At 41.4% G+C, this 20,011-nt stretch overlaps 1 protein-coding gene across 1 annotated transcript in view; it reads right to left on the bottom strand.

The window, feature by feature from the left end:
- Positions 1–20,011, bottom strand: part of FAM91A1 (family with sequence similarity 91 member A1) — a 59,869-nt gene that overhangs the window by 33,371 nt on the left and 6,487 nt on the right. Inside the window, exons 2-12 of the mRNA XM_074943884.1 lie at positions 15,767–15,851; positions 14,206–14,357; positions 12,854–12,911; positions 10,561–10,628; positions 9,040–9,153; positions 8,120–8,210; positions 5,037–5,099; positions 2,869–2,975; positions 1,660–1,698; positions 1,397–1,509; positions 475–593 (exon numbers count right to left, since the gene is read on the bottom strand). Coding sequence (XP_074799985.1) covers positions 475–593; positions 1,397–1,509; positions 1,660–1,698; positions 2,869–2,975; positions 5,037–5,099; positions 8,120–8,210; positions 9,040–9,153; positions 10,561–10,628; positions 12,854–12,911; positions 14,206–14,357; positions 15,767–15,851 — 1,009 coding nt within the window. The remainder of the gene's footprint in view (positions 1–474; positions 594–1,396; positions 1,510–1,659; positions 1,699–2,868; positions 2,976–5,036; positions 5,100–8,119; positions 8,211–9,039; positions 9,154–10,560; positions 10,629–12,853; positions 12,912–14,205; positions 14,358–15,766; positions 15,852–20,011) is intronic.

The following is a 20,011-nucleotide window of genomic DNA, read 5'->3' on the forward strand; positions in this document are numbered from 1 at the left end:
TATAAAACAAAGAAAGAATTTGTAAACTTATTTGTTTTATTTAAGAATAAAGACATTTTCCTTAAGCAAGCCTTAAAATCATAAAACTAGATCTACATATGAACAAATAAAGCATAAAGCCCACACTATGCCATACTGAGTCTTATACATATTTCCTCGCCATTATTGCAATACTATATAACTCATCAAATTTAAAATTTAATTTTGCAGTAATTTTATTTTCATTCAGGAAGAATTCTACTAACATTCATAATGCAGACTGGTTAAAACAGCACTTTTTTGAGGTGGGGAGATGCAAGAAGAATAAAAAGTGAGAAAATAACTCAATGCATTTGATGTTAGAAGTATTTCCACAATCTGCCTCTCTCTACATATTCTGGTTGGGTCTATGAATAATTAGCATTTATAACCTCAAGGCATTTTACAAACATTAGCCAATTGATTCTAATGTATCAATTTAATATGGGTGCTAACCTGGATCATCTTGACTGTTGGTGTCAGTATCTGTAGCTGATGAACAAGCTTCCTGTACAGAAGTCCTGTTTTCCGCACTGTCCCATGAAAGCAGCATCTTTTGCGGATCCAAAGTACTCCTATTAACAAAGTCTGTATCTATTATCACTGTAGCACCATGGCAGCAGCTCTGCCTGCTAATCTCATGGTACTTCACGCATGCTCAGTGGCAGATTATGAAAACCACTGCAAGTCCTATCAAAGCCAGATAAAACATTTCACACCAATGTAGAAAGCCTATTTCAAACTATCCCTCAGCAAGACATCTGAATCCTCCAACTGCTGACTACAAAAAAATTCAAACAGGTTTTATTTCTCTTTTTTTTTAAAAATCATTACCAGACATTTAAGTTTAAGAACAAAACAAGGGCCCACAGGATTGCCAGAATGCCCAAGTACTGCAAGCTGTCTTGCCAACCACAGAAACGCACTGCCAATTAAAAGTATACACACCAACAGCTGCACTGAGAAAGGCTGTCATGGTACTACAATAAAAACAGCAACTTTTAGTTTTTAAAAATCAGGAAATAATCTTAAAATTCCTAAAGACACAAATCAAAATACAGAATAATTACAAATTCACAGCCATAAGACATTAAAGCAAGTACACAGTCTGTGTTTCAAAACCAAAATGCCAACATTTAAAGTATTATTTGCAGCATCTATGAGCGAATTTTACCACCAATAACCCTCACATATACCCAAGAGCTACACATATGTTATTCTCATTTTATATATAGAAAATGAAGGAAGATAATTAAATTATTGTCAGGACCACAAAGGAATCACAATGCCAGACTCAAGGGTAGAATTTAGAATGTCCCACCTCTGTAGTCAAAACTATACTTTTAAAGTAGCTCAAGAAACATGGCAAGATACCTACTTCAGTCGATTTATAGACGGAATGTTCCTCCATGATGAATGAAGATTTTCCAGATTCATTACTTGCCCTTTTTTGTGAGCAAAACCCAATCGACAATACATGGACACAGCATTCTGAAGAGACAAAGACACACAAGAGATCAATCAAAAACTGCTAAGTTTCATAACGTAGTTTTTGTATCTGTTTAAGAAGCCATGTAGTAAAACATTGGAGGATTTTCACTTTGGACAATTAGATGCTTTGGATGTACTATTCAGACATACCTTCACCAGTGATAAGTCTATCTCTAGAACATTTGCAAGCTGAAAAATAGGAAACAGATAAGAGACAAAATAAGAATAATTGATAAGTGATTCCAGGACTCATTTGCTACGAGCCAAGAACACCTTTTCTAGTACAAGTTGTACAATCTATTGTCATTTCACAAGTGGTTAAGAGAAAGGAGAAGAAATGCTGAAACCTCAGTCCAATACTCCCTTTCTTGAGCAGCAAGAGATTCAGGATCAAATACTCCACTGTTACACTCCTTGTGCAGTAATTTACAGCAGTGTAGATTACATGCAAAGTGGATGTAAAATGCCAACATTTCAATTGATTGATTTAAGCATTCTACATCCGCTATACCCAGTCAATGAGTACAGAGGGCATTAGAGAATCAAGCCTAGTCTTACGACCTGATTCTGTTTTGAGAAGTAACCGTGTAAAAGTGACACTTACTCACAAAATCTATTCCCTGTGCTTTCATTGTCCCATTCATTCACGTTGGTGACAAAGATAAAAATGTACTACTTTTTACTCTTGTTAACACAACAGAATCAATTCAACTATGAGAGGGGGAAGCTGGGTTCTATTTTTTCTTGTGCATCATCAACTAAATTCCAATCACAGGTTTAATCTATCAGTTACCCCTGGGCAAACCCACTTTTAAGGCAATGGAGCTGTATATGCCCTGAACTAAGGACATAATTTGGCCTGCAGAATCTTTATTACAAAAGATTGAAGAACGCAGCTTGACCTCAGGAACCCCACAATGCCTTTTTGCAATCACTTTTCAAAGTAAAAATGCACCTCTAAGTAGAGACAACAAAGTAAATAAGCAACCAGTACTATGGATATTAACTATTTGCAAGGATCGTTCGCTAAAACTCCCACCCCATGTTGTTCCTGTGGACTGCTCTTTTTGCCAGGGGAATTGTAGTGCTATTTATGAGAAAAAAATTGTGTACTACTTAATATTTAAAAAAAAAAAGCAACTAGCACATTCCATAAAGCACTGAATATTGTTTCAAATCTCTTATCCCTAGACTCATCTCTGGAAAGCTACATACAGTCATATGGCTGTGGAGATGGACACTGACAACAGGAAATGCATTTCTCCCTATCTGCCTTTCAGGTACTTCACCAGCCTATTTTACTGGCCCTTCCAGTTGCCCCCACCTCCCTGATGCAGAAACAAACTAAGCATTACTTACCTCTGCCACATTAGTGTGTTCATCTATTGAAACAAATATCTTGTAGAGAAGAGTTTCAAAGTAATCACCTTGCACTCTGTTCATTACAAAACCTTCAAGTGGAGGCACTGGAAGGAAGAATTATTTTTAATACTATGGTTTAAGAGATATAAGTTTTCAGAGTATTTTGACTGCTTAAAAGCTGAAAGATTTTTTTAAAATAACCAAACTAAATTTTATTCTAGTTCAGACTATGGGGTTGTCAAGGTTTCTTCCCCACTCTGAACTCTAGGGTACAGATGTGGGGACCTGCATGAAAACCTCCTAAGCTTACTTTTACCAGCTTAGGTTAAAACTTCCCCAAGGTACAAACTATTTTACCTTTTGCCCTTGGACTTTCGCTGCCACCACCAAACATCTAACCGGTTTTATTTTATTAGGAAAGAGCCCGTTTGGAAACGTCTTTTCCCCAAAAATCCTCACCAAAACCTTGCACCCCGCCTTCCTGGGGAAGGTTTGATAAGGTTTTGCATAGGTGACCACAGACCCAAACCCTTGGATCTTAAGAACAATGAAAAAGCATTCAGTTTCTTAAAAGAAGAATTTTAATAGAAGAAAAAGTAAAAAGAAACACCTCTGTAAAATCAGGATGGTAAATACCTTACAGGGTAATTAGATTCAAAACACAGAGAATCCCTCTAGGGAAAACCTTAAGTTACAAAAAGACACAAAGACAGGAATATCCATTCCATTCAGCACAGCTTATTTTCTCAGCCATTTAAACAAACAGAATCTAACGCATATCTAGCTAGATTACTTACTAAGTTCTAAGACTCCATTCCTGTTCTGTCCCCGGCAAAAGCATCACACAGACAGACCCAGACCCTTTGTTTCTCCCTCCCTCCAGCTTTGAAAGTATCTTGTCTCCTCACTGGTCATTGTGGTCAGGTGCCAGCAAGGTTATCCTAGCTTCTTAACCCTTTACAGGTGAAAGGGTTTTTCCTCTGGCCAGGAGGGATTTTAAAGGTGTTTACCCTTCCCTTTATATTTATGACAGGGGTAATTTACAATATTTTCCCTCCAAGTTCAGATTTATTCTTTCAGTTTCTCTGGTGCCTTTCCAACTTCACACACCCCCCAAAACTTAAACACAGTTAAAAATCTAAAATCATTCTATGAAATATTTTCATTCAGCAACTTTCTAATCAAAAAATTTCCTGTTGATATATTCTCCCACAATAACTAAAGCCATTCTGCCCAGCTGTATCATAAGACCCCACCTAAATCATCCTGCAGTCAGCCACCAGCCCATCCACCTGTAAAAACCCCCAGCCTACTTAAAAGGTCTATGAAAGAGACTAGCTTTGTACCATGTCTGAATGGTTAATATGTCTGGACTGTGGTGGAAAAAGGAGAGAAGTAAAGAGTTGAGGACCCAACTGCAGCTTAAGTGTCTTGCCAGGTCTAAACTGTAGCAGTGTGAGGTGGTCCCTCTGTAACCAGCTCCCAAACCACTTAAACCAAACACAATTAAACCTTGTCCTTGAAATTCCATCCCAAATATCTTGAGAGCTAGTGCAGCACTCAAAATAATAGTAATTGCTCCCTGAATGTTGCCCCATTTATCCAGTGGACAGCCACATTCTGTAGAAGCTCAGGTTTCCACATGGTCCTAAAGGACAGCACATTAGAGTAATCAAATTTTGAGGTGACAGAGGCACGAACGATGGAAGTGAATAAGCAATCAGTACTATGAATATTAACTGAATCAGAAGGAAAAGGTCCCTCTTCTAGACAGATTTTTTTTAATATGGTTAAGTTTCTACATTTATAGTATCCTTGTTAACTGCAGATACAACAAAACAAGGACAATTGTTTAAATTATACTTAAATGTCTTCAAGGACATGTCTTCCTCTCTACATATGTTAAAAGCAGCTTTATTATTTCAGACAGAAATATTAGTTGAAAGTAAATAAATATTAGCATCAGGATAAAGGACAAATTTTTAGCAGCAAGTTGGAAAGCCACTGAATAAATAAGAAGAGTTTTCATCCATCTTGGTATTATGTTTAAATAGGTCACTTTAATAGAAAAAGGCAAGCAACACCCAAAAAAAGGAAACCTAAATTATCTGGAATGAATCTCTTCCAAAAAAACCATAGCTACTACTGCTAAAACATACACTCACCTGCTATACAACTGTCATCAGATATTGGTACATCAAGGTAAATAAATCCTTTGTTATATAAACCTTTAAAAATAAAAAAGGTATGTCATTTTACAAAGATGTTTACCCAAGTATTAATGATACTAGTAGACGCTAAATTTTTTTTCAAACACTTCAGGAAGGTTTAACGTCTCCCACCCAACTCTCCCGAATGACATACAATTATACAGCTATGCACAGACCAGAAGACTAAACAGAACATTAACTACATTACACTGAAGCAGAATCCTAAATTATTCACAGCACAAAGGCAAGGTACAATTTGACTCCCAGCCATATATTTACTTCAGAAACAGGGATTAGGAAGGTAACAGGGTGTGGAAAGGAGGGTGATCAGAAATTGAGGCAATTATGTTTATTGCAGAAACATGGGGCATAGCTACACAACAGTTAATCTGGACTCTTGAGTTTTAGCATTTACCCTCTACTATCCACATAGAAAGACCTCTGACTCAGGTTTTCCTGGCTGGGGGTGTGGGTTAGAGGCTGGGCTCTACTTTTAATTGGGCAGGAACCCACACTGAAGATGCAGACTTAACTAACTAGAATGCTGATAGTCCTCCTATGCCTTCCCACAATCCACCCCCACCTGAAGGACAGACAAGTTCTCTCACAAATGACTGGGAACCAATCCTACAGAGTCTCAGTACAGACAGCCATGGCATGTGTCCCCAATATATACAGGCATGAATAAATAGTGAGGTCACAGTAATGAAGGTATGCCTTTGTAGTGGGGATACTCATGCCTTTGTAGTGGTGATATTCACATCAAGACTAAGATAACCTGAGTGCTCAACCTTGGTGCCAATCACTCAGGTTAATTGTGCAGCATAAACCTAACTATGGAGAGGGATTTCAAAGGGCAAGACCAAGAGAGCACATTTCAGCATAACTTGAGAACCCTGACCGTTAACTCTAAGAATTGTATCATGAGCGAATAAAGCACAAACCTTGATCACCCAATGTATTAGGTGTCTGATTTATTGCCTTTTGTTTATCTCTGACCTTAGGCCAGAGAACTTATCTACTCCCTGTTCAGTATAGCAGAAAGGACACTATCACCACTCAATTTTTAAATGTGTGTGTGTGTTTTTATTTAACTCATTCTTGTATCCAAGTGTTTTCTTTAGCCCATGATAGGATATTTGAGGCTAACTACCTCAAAAGTTAACACCTCCAAGAATCATTTAGTTACTCTTAACTATTTAGCACTGAAAATATTATGAGAAACAGTAGAAATTTTCACAAGTAAATTGCCAAGTCAACAGCCAACCAGGCAAGCAAGCTTGATAAGATACAGTTTTAGCACAGTAGGGATTTGAGTTGCAGCTGTACATCGTATTTAATAATACAGATTTACTAAATTGAGTTCAGACTGGACTCCTGGCTTATGTTAGGAATTGCATTGCCTTCTAAAAATAAAGACACACACAATATATAATGGACTACACACTGACAAGCCTGCACAGAGTAGCGAGCAACACATACCCAGACAGGCTGTTAAGCACATGTAATGCAAGACAGCCTGTTGTCATAGGCCAGGAGGACACACGGCAAGCTGACATAACCCAAAGTGGCGTGCTTTTTACTGCTTTCTCAAGGTGCCATGTTCATTGCTGGAGCAGGCTCTCACTTGCTGTGTATGGCAGCATACACACAACAGATTTTAGGCCAACCAAACACTTGTCCCCTTAAAAGCCCATCCCACTGGTGGTCCACATTTGCTTTTTCCACCCATGAGACAGGGCACGATCCCTCTGCACACCCACGTTGGGCACACTGCTATTTGTACATTGAGTTTGCACCATTTTCTTTCATCAAGTACAGGCAGCACTTAGCCCTAAATACCTTGTAGGGTTGCTGTCAAGCATTTTCATAATTTTTGCTTTTCTTAAACCCTCTACTGTTCTTACATCTACTCAGAAGCTTGAAATTAATCTCCCTCACTCTTTCTACAGGTTTTGTCCTGTTCAGTTAGCAAACACTGAATTTCTTAAAAAGAAAAGGAGGACTTGTGGCACCTTAGAGACTAACCAATTTATCTGAGCATAAGCTTTCGTGAGCTACAGCTCACTTCATCGGATACAGCTCACTTCATCGGAGAGAAAACCTTTTGAAGTGATAAACACCCATTTTTTCATGATCTGTGTATATAAAAACATCCTCACTGCATTTTCCACTTTTATGCATCCGATGAAGTGAGCTGTAGCTCACGAAAGCTTATGCTCAAATAAATTGGTTAGTCTCTAAGGTGCCACAAGTACTCCTTTTCTTTTTGCGAACACAAACTAACACAGCTGCTACTCTGAAACTGAATTTCTTCCTGCTCTTCTTATAGGAAATATACAGTATAGATCAGCAGCATCAATGCCACCAATGATTTAGGTACAGACAGCTCAGGGAAGAGGGTTTGTTAGTCAGCTTGGGCTCCCTCTGCTGGCATGAGGACATGACTCAAAATATTGTTGTTTCTACAAAAACAATGGAAACACACACAGGTTCTCAGCAATAGAGTGGTAGACCTTTGGGAAATCAACAAGAGATTGTCCCCACCAGATCATAATATTCTTAAAAGAGTCCCATGTTTGCTATCTAATAGTGCTCTTCACAACAGAATCAATTACTATTTTAAAAGCTCTCCCCTCCCCAAATAGTATACATTTGATGAATAATAGCAAATTGAAATAATGTCCCCCTCCCTCATTTGGGTCAACACAACCTTGATATCTACAAATTGCATAAGTATGAGCTTTTTAGATGTCGCTGTGGGAAAGTCATTGTATCATTTCAAATAGAAATAGAGTGACAGCTGCCAAAATAAATATATACCGCTAAGAATCAGTGTTATACTATTTAGAAAACATTATTTATAGGTGATTTCCTCCACTCTTGTTTTATTCCATAATATTTTCCTTCATCTCTTAGCTGTACTAAATGTTTCAGCCTCCTATTTCCTTTTATTCCTAGTTTGAAATACTGGTCCTCAAATTTTTCCTCAATAAATTCTACAGTAGAAAGAAATGCCACATTTGTTAAACACTTACTGTGAACTACATTGTAGTCTAGTGATCCAGCAAGTTGAGGACCTGAATCAATTATCTTGTCAATAACAGATTTCTCAGATGTAATACAAATCTATGTAAAAGAAAACATGTTAATTTCTAGTAAGGTCTGTCTACGCATTTTACATACAGTCACTCAGAATGAAAAGTTTTCAGCTTTAAGTCAGTGAAAACTAATAAAGGCATCTTTACACAAGGAAGTCAGTATATGAACCACAGATTTAAGCTTGCCACAGTTGTCTAGTTTGTTACTCTTATCTCTGCAGAAGTAACCTCATCACAAGATTACGCACACCTCTGGAATCTGTATTTAGTTTACTGCTTGCTGAAGATTTAGCAAGTGAAGTTCAGACTAAAAGAGAGATTTTAAAATTCACTGATGATATAGTGCTCAACCTTTAAGTAGGGTTGTGTATCTTCAATACAACTTATTTAACTATAACAGTTCTAAAACAGATTAAGTTTCAGATCTAAATACAACACCTCTATTTAAATCATTTTACAGTTATGGGATTTTGGAATACAAATAAACTGTATCTGAAATGTACTAGATTCCATCCAAACACTCAATTCCTGCTTTGAACAATTTATAATCTAAATGAAACCAGCAACATAATATAGTTGATTCATTTTGTTTCTTAAGACATATGCATCATACAGTTTATGGACATTCCTTCAGGGAAAAATGTCTTTCGCACTCATGCTGAAATAAGTTTCCTCATACCATATAACCCAGAAGTCAGAATTCACAGGAAAAGAGAAAGTATACCAATAAAAAAAAACCCTTACCACTATTTCCATAAGAGATTCTACTACATTAAGAGATAAACAGTACAGATTTGTAATCTTCCCCCATTTTCTCAGTAATTAGCAATGTCTAAATTTGGCTAAACACACAATACCTTAATGTCATCCTCTGTGATGTAGCCAGCCTGCACCACCCACCAGGCCTCTATGGCAATCTCCACTGGCTTTACTGGTAGCAGATCACGAGCAGTTTTCCTTCTGAAAAATTTCTGCAGTGGTACAGTCCATTTGAGATTGTACATGTTAAATGTTATTGATTACAAATAGAGATGTTCCAGTTTCCTTTACACCATAAAAAAGCTACTTGTAAATGATTACTCTCCAAGTACTTCATACTTAGGCATTAAACAAACATTGCAGGATACCTTGGGATGTGGGAAAGCTGCTGATTTTTATTCCTAATCCCCTAAGGTCACGGAATGCACATGAATATAGCACACAGGGATACAGACTTATTTAAAAAAAAAAAAAAAAAAAAATACATTCTCTCCACCCCAAACCAAATAAAAATGGGAAAATGAAAACAAACCATTTGTGTGTGTACTCAAGTCTGCTAGCATGAAGTCCAGGCCTGAACTATTAAAAGCACACTAGCATTTTATTAGCAAAAAAGCAGAGCCTGAAGATACAGGATAGCATACAACATATCAAATGGAGTGTTTTTGTAGGCAGAATACTTTACAAAACTACTAAGCAGTGCATCATAAGAACACGTATTCTGTTTATTTCTATCAACAGACAACGATTACACTGTGTTCCAGATGAGCTACAAGCTATTATAAACTTCAGTTCATGAAAGAACAGCTAGAGGGTACTGTTGTACTGATATGGTTAAGATTACTCTTCTCACATTCTATAAAGCAGGCCCCTAACCTTTTTGCTTCCCTCAGCCTACACTAAATCTCTTTTAACTTGGATACACAATCCTTTGGCCAAAGGCGCAATGCTGTAACTGCAGACAGAGCACTTATGAATTACTTAATACATTCTTAAAAAGGAAATTATTATTGTAAACTGAGCTTGTAAAAGGGCCAGATCATGCAGACATCAATCATGAGATTAATCTTGATGTCATCAGTGAAACTGATCATACACAAAAAAAGGGCTGAATGATCAGACCCAACACTGCATCCTCAAACAACGTGAGTAGTATACAAACTAAATAGAATTTACATTAGCTACTTTGATTATAAGCTTTTTGATACACACACCAGAGAAAATTTGCTCTCAATTATACCAGTATAAATATGGAATAACTCCACCAATACCAATGGAATTACTTCAGATTTATACTAGTCAAAGGAGAATTTAGCCCCTTGTCTTTGTCTAGAGAGGGCCTTAGACAAAATGTAGCACTTAATAAGTAGTAATAAGATAACACGAAGCTGAAGAAATTTTATTTTTTTCTAATTTTTTTTTGCTTTTTACTACAATTAACAAAGATATTTTAATAGCTTTGAAGAAACATACATATGTTAGTGTATTATTGTTTGATTAATCATAATTTTACTAAAGAGGCACATGGCATCCTACCCCCATCTAGAACAGTTTTGTCAAGATGGAGCCAGGCATGGAGAGGCAGGACCCACGGAAAGAAAATTAAGAACAAAACTTACTTTTGATGACCTGCACTGGTTCATTAGATCAATATACTGGTTTCTTCCTATACCAAGAAGCCGTAGACCTAAAAAGTAAATGTTTGATTTTACTTGGGAAAAAAGTCTATTTTTAATTGAAGATGTGAGAACATATTATTCTCATTTTTAAAAGTAGTTCTGAATATCAAGAATGTTTTCAATACTTCCTTCTTTTTTTCTAAAGAAAGTGGTAAACAGCACCAAAAATAGATCCTGCTAACTTCATGGTAGCTACATCTCTGCCCAAGAGCAGAATTTGGCCCCATTCATTTCTTTTGCCCAGACTGAATTCATAGATTCCAAGGTCAGAAGGGACCATTGTGACCATCTAGTCTCACCTCCTACATAACACAGGCCATCGAACTTCCCCAAGATAATTCCTAGAACAGATTTTTTTTAAAAATCACCCAACTTAGATTTTAAAATTGTCACTGATGGAGAATCCACCAAGATCCTTGGTAAATTGTCTGATTATTTAATGGCCAAAAATTGTCAAAAAGTCACACCTTATTTCCAATCTAAATTTGTCTAGCTTCACTTTCCAGACAGTGGATCATGTTATATATACACACTCTTTTCTGATATACTGAAGAGCCGATCATTCAATATTTGTTCCCCATATAGATACGTATAGACTGTAAATCAAGTCACCCGTTAACTTTCTCTCTGTTAAGGTAAACAGATTGAGCTCTTTGAATCTACCACTATAAGGCATGTGTCCTAATGCTTTAATCATTTTTGTGGTTCTTCTCTGAAACCTCTCCAATTTTTCAACATCCTTCTTTAATTGTGAGCTGCTGGAATACTGTATCCAGTATTCCAGCAGCAGTCACACCAGTGCCAAATACACAGGTAAAATGATCTCTCTACTCCTACACAAGATTCCCCTGTTTATGCATCCCAGGATCACATTAGCTGTTTTGGCCATAGAATCATCTTGGGAGCTCATGTTCATGATTACCGATCATGACCCCCAAATCTTCTTCAGTCACTGCTTCCCAGGATAAAGTAAAGTATAGCCTACCTTCTTTGCTCTTATATATTTACATTTAGTCATATTAAAATACATAATGTTTGCTTGCACCCAGTAGCCTATCCAGATAGCTCTGAACCAGTGACCTGTCCTTTTCATTATTTACAACTCCCCCAGTTTTTGTGTCATCTGCAAACTTTAACAGTGATGATTTTGTGTTTTCTTCCAGGTCATTGATAAATATGTTAAATAGCATAGGACCCAGAACCAATCCCTGCAGGACTCCACTGGAAACACACCCACTTGATGATGATTCCCTGTCATCTTACTTAATATAGTCAGAAGAAAAACAAATGTAAACTTATGTTTTTTATTTTATGACACAAGAGTCACAGCACAGAAGGAAAAGAGTCACCAAGATCTGTCCAACATCTTCATCATCTCAGCCTTACCTTCAGTCAGCTGGTAGTAATAACTATGCCAATACCAGACACTACTGAGTTAGCTGGATTTTTAAAAAGGCTAGACATTTAATACTCACTTCCATGACTAAGGTTACAAAAATTTTAAAAAAGGGAAAAATTAGTGGGTGCTCTGCATCCACTGGCAGCCAAGCTCCCCACTCCTTGCCTCCTTCTCCCCACACCTGAGTGCGCCGCGTCCCTGCTCCTTCCCTCCCTCCCAGCACTTCCCGCCCTCCCACCGTCTAATAGCTGTTTGGTGGTGCTTAGGACTTTTCGGGAGGGAGGGAAGGAGGGGGAGGAGTGGGGAAGGGTTGTGCTCAGGGGAGGAGGTGGAGAAGAGGCAGGGTAGGGGTGGGGACTTGGGGGAAGGGGGTGGAATGGGGGTGGGACGAGGGCGGTGTAGGGGATGGAAGAGTGGTGGGGTCAAGCACCCACCAGGCAGAGGGGAAGCTGGTGCCTATGGTGAGGATACAAGCTAACTTGAGTGCTGATATTCCTGCTGTGCCCTCCTACAATTCTCTCACACCTTGTGCCCAGAAGGACAGACAAGTTCTCCGACAATTCACTGGGAAAATCACAGAGCAGCCCAGATTACGGCAGCACACAGAACCATGGATTATGTCCCCAGAAGTCCTATTAACACAGGAATCCAGTACCAATGAGGACACAGCAGAGGAGAACTCTGCATGAAGAGACACCCCTACTTCAAAACTACTACTTACAGGTGCTACGCCTTTAAAAAGAAGCTGTGATGCAACTGAAGCCTTCAAACTGTTTTCAGAAGCTGCATTTATCTACCTCACTAAACATAAGAATGCAGCCAGAAAATACTTACAGTCAGCAGCAGTAAAGTTAGGCAATGAATCGTAGCTTTTTTCACTGTTCATTATATCCTTTAAAAAACAACACACAGAAAAGAAAAAAGCTTAATTTGTAGCAAGAAACACAGTTTTGGACCAATGTAGTCCACTATTTCAGAAAGGGGCATTTCTTTGATATCAATGAGCATTTAAAACCTAAAATAATGTGTGCATTTTTGATATAAAAATCTATCCCTCAAATTGAAGAATTTGACAAAGAAAATCTAGCCTGCTAAAATCAGTTAGCACTTTTGAGAGATCTGGCTTACTGTAAAAGTGATGCGAGAACTGTACCAAAAATTATATGCTTACTATTAATGATAATCAGATCCCTTAAAAAGTTATATTGTAAAAACCCCAGAAAGCCTGACAGGCAAATTACTAAGGGTCTAAGTCTATTTCCATTAAAGTCTGTGGTAAAACTGGAGAAGTTCAACCAAACAGGAAGAAAAAAGCACTAATGAAAGTAGCTAATCGTAATCACAACAACAATTATCAATTTGTTCTACATTAAACTGTATGCATCTTTTACTCAAATGACAAAATATTATGTGTACTGCACCCAAGAGAAATGACAGAAGGTTGCCAGCAGAGCTGGTTGGGCATTTTTTGATGAAAAATGCCAATTCACCAAAACTGTAAAAGAGAGTCAGTTTTGACAAATTTCTCATTTTGAACATTTTTTAGATGTTTCAAAGTTGTCAAAATGGGCTGTTTTGACATTTTCCGAACGAAAAAGTTCCATTTTTTTCAGGTCAGCATGACTTTTTGTTTTGACATTTAAGTTAATTTGTAGTAAAAAAAAAAAAAAAAGTTTAAAAGGTCATAATTGAAATAAAATGTTTTGATTGATTCAATCTGAAATTTTGGGGATTTTCAGTTTGCAAAAAATTAGGAGCTTTCAATTGATTCAGGACTAGAAAACCATTTCCCATCCAACTGCAGTTGCCAATCCCTAGCTCTGCAGATTTCAGAGTAGCAGCCGTGTTAGTCTGTATTCGCAAAAAGAAAAGGCATACTTGTGGCACCTTAGAGACTAACAAATTTATTTGAGCATAAGCTTTCGTGAGCTACAGTTCACTTCATCAGATGCATTCAGTGGAAAATACAGCGGGGAGATTTATATACATAGGGGTAGGCTGAGTTGTGATTATCAGCACAGTTCTGAAGAAGCCTTCCTTCATGCGGCTCATTAGCAGCAGCAGTCTCTCCAAGAGCAAACAATAACAGTCATTTGACTGGCTGGCAGACATTACAATGCTACAAAAAGCACTTCTCAAAGGACAGAGCATGACATGTTTTGTTTTAATTCTGTTCCCAAACTCACCTCCATTATTCCTGTGTAATACGAAAATGGTGTTATCCTCAGGCCTTTTACCATGATGTCAGACAAATGGTAAGGGTACAGCATGAGATGATCTCTACTGTATTTTAACAGTTCCTCATAGTATTTTCGTTCTTCTTTCTTGACATGCTTAACTGGGGGGGAAAAAAGGTCAGGCTAATATTCTGTTACACTGTTCTCTCAAAATGGTGCAGAGATTATATTTTTACACTTAAACTGCATGGCAACACACAAAAAAGGTTAGTCGTAAAATGGTATGAAATTGACTTAAGAAATAAAAGGGGGAGCTGATCCAAAGATGTTGAGCACCACCATCTGCTATTAACTTCTATAGGAGATGCAGGTGCTCAGAGCCTCTCAGGATAAGGTTGGAAATCAGAAAGATTACTTGTGATAAGATTAGCTATTAAGCTACTGAATAATCTCACAAGGAAATAGTGAAAACCCAATGAGAGTAATGTAAAGCTAACTAGAACGTAGCACTGAAGAATATATTGTACGGAGCAATCCATTTTCAGCAACGATAGATAAGCTTATTGTTTGGTTTACTATGTGTCTCATTTCTAAATGAGACATGCCATTCTGGCATAAACAGACATGAAAAGAGGCTAAAATATACACTCATGTTCATGATTTAGAATGCCTGGAGTTGCCAGCACACCTCCTTTTAAAGCAGCGAGAGCTTTGTCCACTACAGAAGAGAAAGTGAGTAAAAGCGGTGTGAATCCAATGAGAATTCTATGTCAAACAGCTTGGACCCCAGGCCGACTTCTTTGTACCTGGCTGGGCTCCTTCTAGAGCAGTGGTTCCCAAACTTGTTCCGCTGCTTGTGCAGGCAAAGCCCCTGGCGGGCCGCGCCAGTTTGTTTACCTGCCGCCTCCGCAGGTTCGGCCGATTGCGGCTCCCACTGGCCATGGTTCGCTGCTCTAGGCCAACGGGAGCTGCTGGAAACGGCGCGGGCCGACAGACATGCTGGCCGCCGCTTCCACCAGCTCCCATTGGCCCGGAGCAGCGAACTGCGGCCAGTGGGAGCCACGATCAGCCAAACCTGCGGACACGGCAGGTAAACAAACTGGCGCGGCCCACCAGGGGCTTTGCCTGCACAAGCAGCGGAACAAGTTTGGGAACGACTGCTCTACAGGGATACTTCCTTTGACATCATGGCTGTAAATTAGTTCAGTCCTCCATTAACAAGCCCTAACCTTGTCTGAAGGGCTCAGATGGCACACAGGAGACTTACTAAGTCGGCCATCAGTAAGCTTCACTTGGAAACCTGCAGAGTCTGAAAGGTGCATTCCACAAAGAAGTCACTGCAGTTAGGTGGATTTCAAAATTAAATTTACTTTTGGGGTTCTAGCATTAAAAGGGTGTTTTGCTGGGGTCTTTTTTGGCGGAAATTTGGAGGCTTAAGTTGGTTCTGACAGGTCTATAGTAATTTCAGTGACATACTTTTGTAAGCTATTAAAGATCACAGTACATTCAAACAAAGGCTTTATAAGTAGAGTAAGTTATCAAATTGAAGTTATCAGTCTTCCACACTCACCTAAGTTATTTCGGTATCGTAGCTGATTACGAATACTATAGAGTACAACCTGCTTTTCATACTCCCTCTGAGAGTTTCCAAGACCCTATGAAACAAAATATAAATGTTATTTTAGTTGAACTGTATAGTCGTTTAATTAAATCAGTGCAACTTGTACTACAGACAGGTATATTCTACTACATCTACTGAATTCTCCTAATCTGTCATAGTAATAGGAGATCAAGATTAACCATCTAACTGAATTAATAAAGGGTACCTTTGAACTGTACTTTTCTAAGGCTATGTCTACACTACAGAGCCTATGCTGGCATGGCCCCCACTGCAAACCAGCATACACTGGCAGAAAAACTTTCTGTTGGTGTAAGAACACCACCTCCCCAAACAAAATTATCTACGCCACCAGAAGCCCTCTTCTGTCATAATAGCTGCATCTACACTCAGAGTTTTCCTGGCTAGGTCAAGTCAGTCAGGGATGTGGTTTTTTCACACTCTGACTGAAATAGCTATATGCCAATATAAATTTTAAGTGCAGACAAGCTTAAGTGTTCTTGCACCACTCTTCTGATCAAGAGAAAGAATCAAATCCTGAAAACAAGTCTGTACGGGCCACATATACTTATTAGGACCCAATCATGCAAAGTGTCAAGCATCTCATAAAGCGCTAAGCACTTGAGTGAAGGGTGGTCAGCTCCTTGCAGGATCAACTTCTTAGGCCATATCTACACAAAGTTGCATAGGGTTTACTAAAGTGTGATGTAAAACTGATTTAGCTAATGCAACTTTGGGTATAGACATAGTTTGGTTTAAACCTGAATGTAAGAATGTCCACATAAAGGTTTACACTCAGAAAATAGGTGTGTTTTTCACATATGTTTGCTAATATGTAAAAAGCCTAATGTAGACCAGGCTGTAGTTTTAACATGTGCTAGCTGGTTAAAGTATACCCTTGGCTCCCCCTTAGGCTGCACTTTGACCAACTAATACATATTAAAACTACAGCTTGCCTGGTCTATATTAGGATTTTAACAAATTAGCCAATGTCTTTTTTCCTTAGTAAAGACATGGCCAAAATTGCACCAGTTTAACTCAGCTGGTTCAACATCACAATTTTAGTTAAACTGGTGCAAAACTTGTGTATTTAGACAAGCCCTTAGTTAAACCAGTGCAAAGTCCAGTGCAGACACTCAAATTTAAGAATGGCTGTGATGAGGTGTACTAAACCCAAAGGCCCGCCACTTGGAGGCTTCACAGTCATATCACACCCTGCCCCAGGAAAAGAGCAAAAGAGGTGTGTCCTCCCAAAAGGCTGAGAGAGAGACTGCATCAAAAGCAGTCAATTAAAATAGAGGCTGCAGGGAAGGAACCAGAGCCCAGAAGCCTCACATGAAAGGAGCTGCTGGGCCTAAGTAGATTCAGTTGCTGGCTGGAGCCAGAAGAGCATGGATGGTGCTCCTGGCTCGCTGCAGCAGTTCCAGTACCTGGACAGAGCAGTTGCCAGAAGGGACCAGGGGAACAAGGAAGATGCTTCTGGCTGGCTGCTGGGACTCAAGCAAGACTTCAGCCCAAGGTAAGGGTGAAGCTGAACATGCTGGGACCATGGGGAAGTGGTCCAGGGAACAGTAGCAGCAACAGGTTAAAGCAGGGGTCTCAAACAATGCAGCCCGTGAGATTTTTTTTGTGAGGCCCGCCAGCTCCCCGCGGCCCCCCCCAGCATTTACCTAGAGCGGGTCCGGCCCGGTGAGCACTGGGGGCAGGGAAGGCTCCTTCCCTGCCTGCCCTGCCCCCGCGCCGCTCCGGGAAGCGGCTGAGACCTGGGGAGGGGGGGCATAGGGGTCTGTGTGTTGTCCTGGCAGCTCCTCTAGGTACCTCCCCCGAAGCTCCCATTGGCCGCGGTTCCCTGTTCCCAGCCAATGGAAGCTTCAGGGGAGGTACCTGGAGGTGCGGCCAGGGCAACACACAGACCCCTGTGACCCCCCCTCCCCCCCCCCAGGTCCCGGCCGCTTCCCAGAGCGGCACGGGGCTAGGGCAGGCAGGCAGCCTGCCCTGCCCCCAGTGCGTGCCGGGCCGGACCCGCCCCCGATCCCCTCCTGCAGCCAAACCCCCTGCCCTGAGCCCCCTGCTGCACCCCACACCCCTCCAGCACCCCGACCCCCTGCCCTGAGCCCCCTGCCGCACCCCTCCTGCACCTCAACCCCCTTCTCTGAGCCCCCTGCCGCACCCACACCCCTTCTGCACCCCAACCCCCTGCCCTGAGCCGCCTGCCGCACCCTGACACCCTGCCCCACCCTGCACCCCGACCCCCTGCCCTGAGCCCCGTCGCACCCTACAGCCCTCCTGCACCCCCTGGGGGGAGGGAAGGGACAGGGTTGGGGTGGGGATTTCAGGGAAGGGGTTTGAATGGGGGCAGGGAAGGGGTGGGAAGAGGTGGGGCAGGGGCGGGGCCTCAAGGAAGGGGTGGAGTGGGGGCGTGACCGGGACAGCGGGGGTGGTCAGTGGTGCGGCCCTCAGGCCAACATACTAGTCCTCATGTGGCCCTCATGGTCGTTTGAGTTTGAGACCCTGGGGTTAAAGGGATGCAGCAGGTGGCTGCTATTTGCAGGGTCCTTGGGTTGGGACCTGGTGTAGTGGGCGGGCCCAGGTCCCCCCACCAGCCAGAGGGGAAGTGACTAAGTGCCTTGAGAAGGGAGTTTACATCAGCCCCTTCCCAGGGCCTAAGACGCCAAAGGGATTACGTATTGAACTTTAACACCCCAGAAGGGGGATGAACTGAACTGAAAAAGCGACTCAGCTGGAGAGCTTGAGGCTCGCTATAGAATGAAGAGTCTCCAGGGAGGAAGCCTGGGGGCGCTGCTCCATCCCAGAGAAGGAACTATTTGAGGATATGCTTCTACGGGCGCAAAGCTCTAAAGATTTAGAGCAGGTTGCACAGCGGAGCCAAGAGGCCAGTGAAGAAGCTTGGCAACATGTGACCTCCAGAAGAAGAAGGGGGAATGTCCGAGTTCCAGCAATGCAGACACAGGGAACTAACCGCTTTCATGTTCTCTCCACAGGTACCATTGCGGAGAGTGGACCAGACGATACGTCTGGGGGGAGAAAGCAGAAGGAGACTCCGCTGGTTGGAAGGCATGAGATGCGATGTCCTGAGGTTGGGGGTTCCATGACCACCACTCCCAAGAGAAGGAGGCGGGTGGTGGTGGTCGGGGACTCTCTCCTCCGGGGGACTGAGTCATCTATCTGCCGCCCTGACCGGGAAAACCGAGAAGTCTGCTGCTTGCCAGGGGCTAAGATTCGCGATGTGACGGAGAGACTGCCGAGACTCATCAAGCCCTCGGATCGCTACCCCTTCCTGCTTCTCCACGTGGGCACCAATGATACTGCCAAGAATGACCTTGAGCGGATCACTGCGGACTATGTGGCTCTGGGAAGAAGGATAAAGGAGTTTGAGGCGCAAGTGGTGTTCTCGTCCATCCTCCCCGTGGAAGAAAAAGGCCAGGGCAGGGACCGTCGAATCGTGGAAGTCAACGAATGGCTACGCAGGTGGTGTCGGAGAGAAGGCTTTGGATTCTTTGACCATGGGATGGTGTTCCATGAAGGAGGAGTGCTGCGCAGAGACGGGCTCCATCTTACGAAGAGAGGGAAGAGCATCTTTGCGAGCAGGCTGGCTAACCTAGTAAGGAGGGCTTTAAACTAGGTTCATCGGGGGAAGGAGACCAAAGCCCTGAGGTAAGTGGGAAAACGGGATACCGGGAGGAAGCACAGGCAGGAACATCTGTGAGGGGAGGGCTCCTGCCTCATACTGAGAACGAGGGGCGATCAGCAGGTTCTCTTAAGTGCTTATATACGAATGCACAAAGCCTTGGAAACAAGCAGGGAGAACTGGAGGTCCTGGTGATGTCAGGGAATTATGACGTGATTGGAATAACAGAGACTTGGTGGGATAACTCACATGACTGGAGTACTGTCATGGATGGTTATAAACTGTTCAGGAAGGACAGGCAGGGCAGAAAAGGTGGGGGAGTAGCACTGTATGTAAGGGAGCAGTATGACTGCTCAGAGCTCCGGTACGAAACTGCAGAAAAACCTGAGTGTCTCTGGATTAAGTTTAGAAGTGTGAGCAACAAGAGTGATGTAATGGTGGGAGTCTGCTATAGACCACCGGATCAGGGGGATGAGGTGGATGAGGCTTTCTTCCGGCATCTCGCAGAAGTTACTAGATCGCACGCCCTGGTTCTCATGGGTGACTTC

The sequence above is a fragment of the Natator depressus genome, chromosome 2, assembly GCF_965152275.1.
Source record: "Natator depressus isolate rNatDep1 chromosome 2, rNatDep2.hap1, whole genome shotgun sequence".
Lineage (NCBI taxonomy): Eukaryota > Metazoa > Chordata > Testudines > Cheloniidae > Natator > Natator depressus.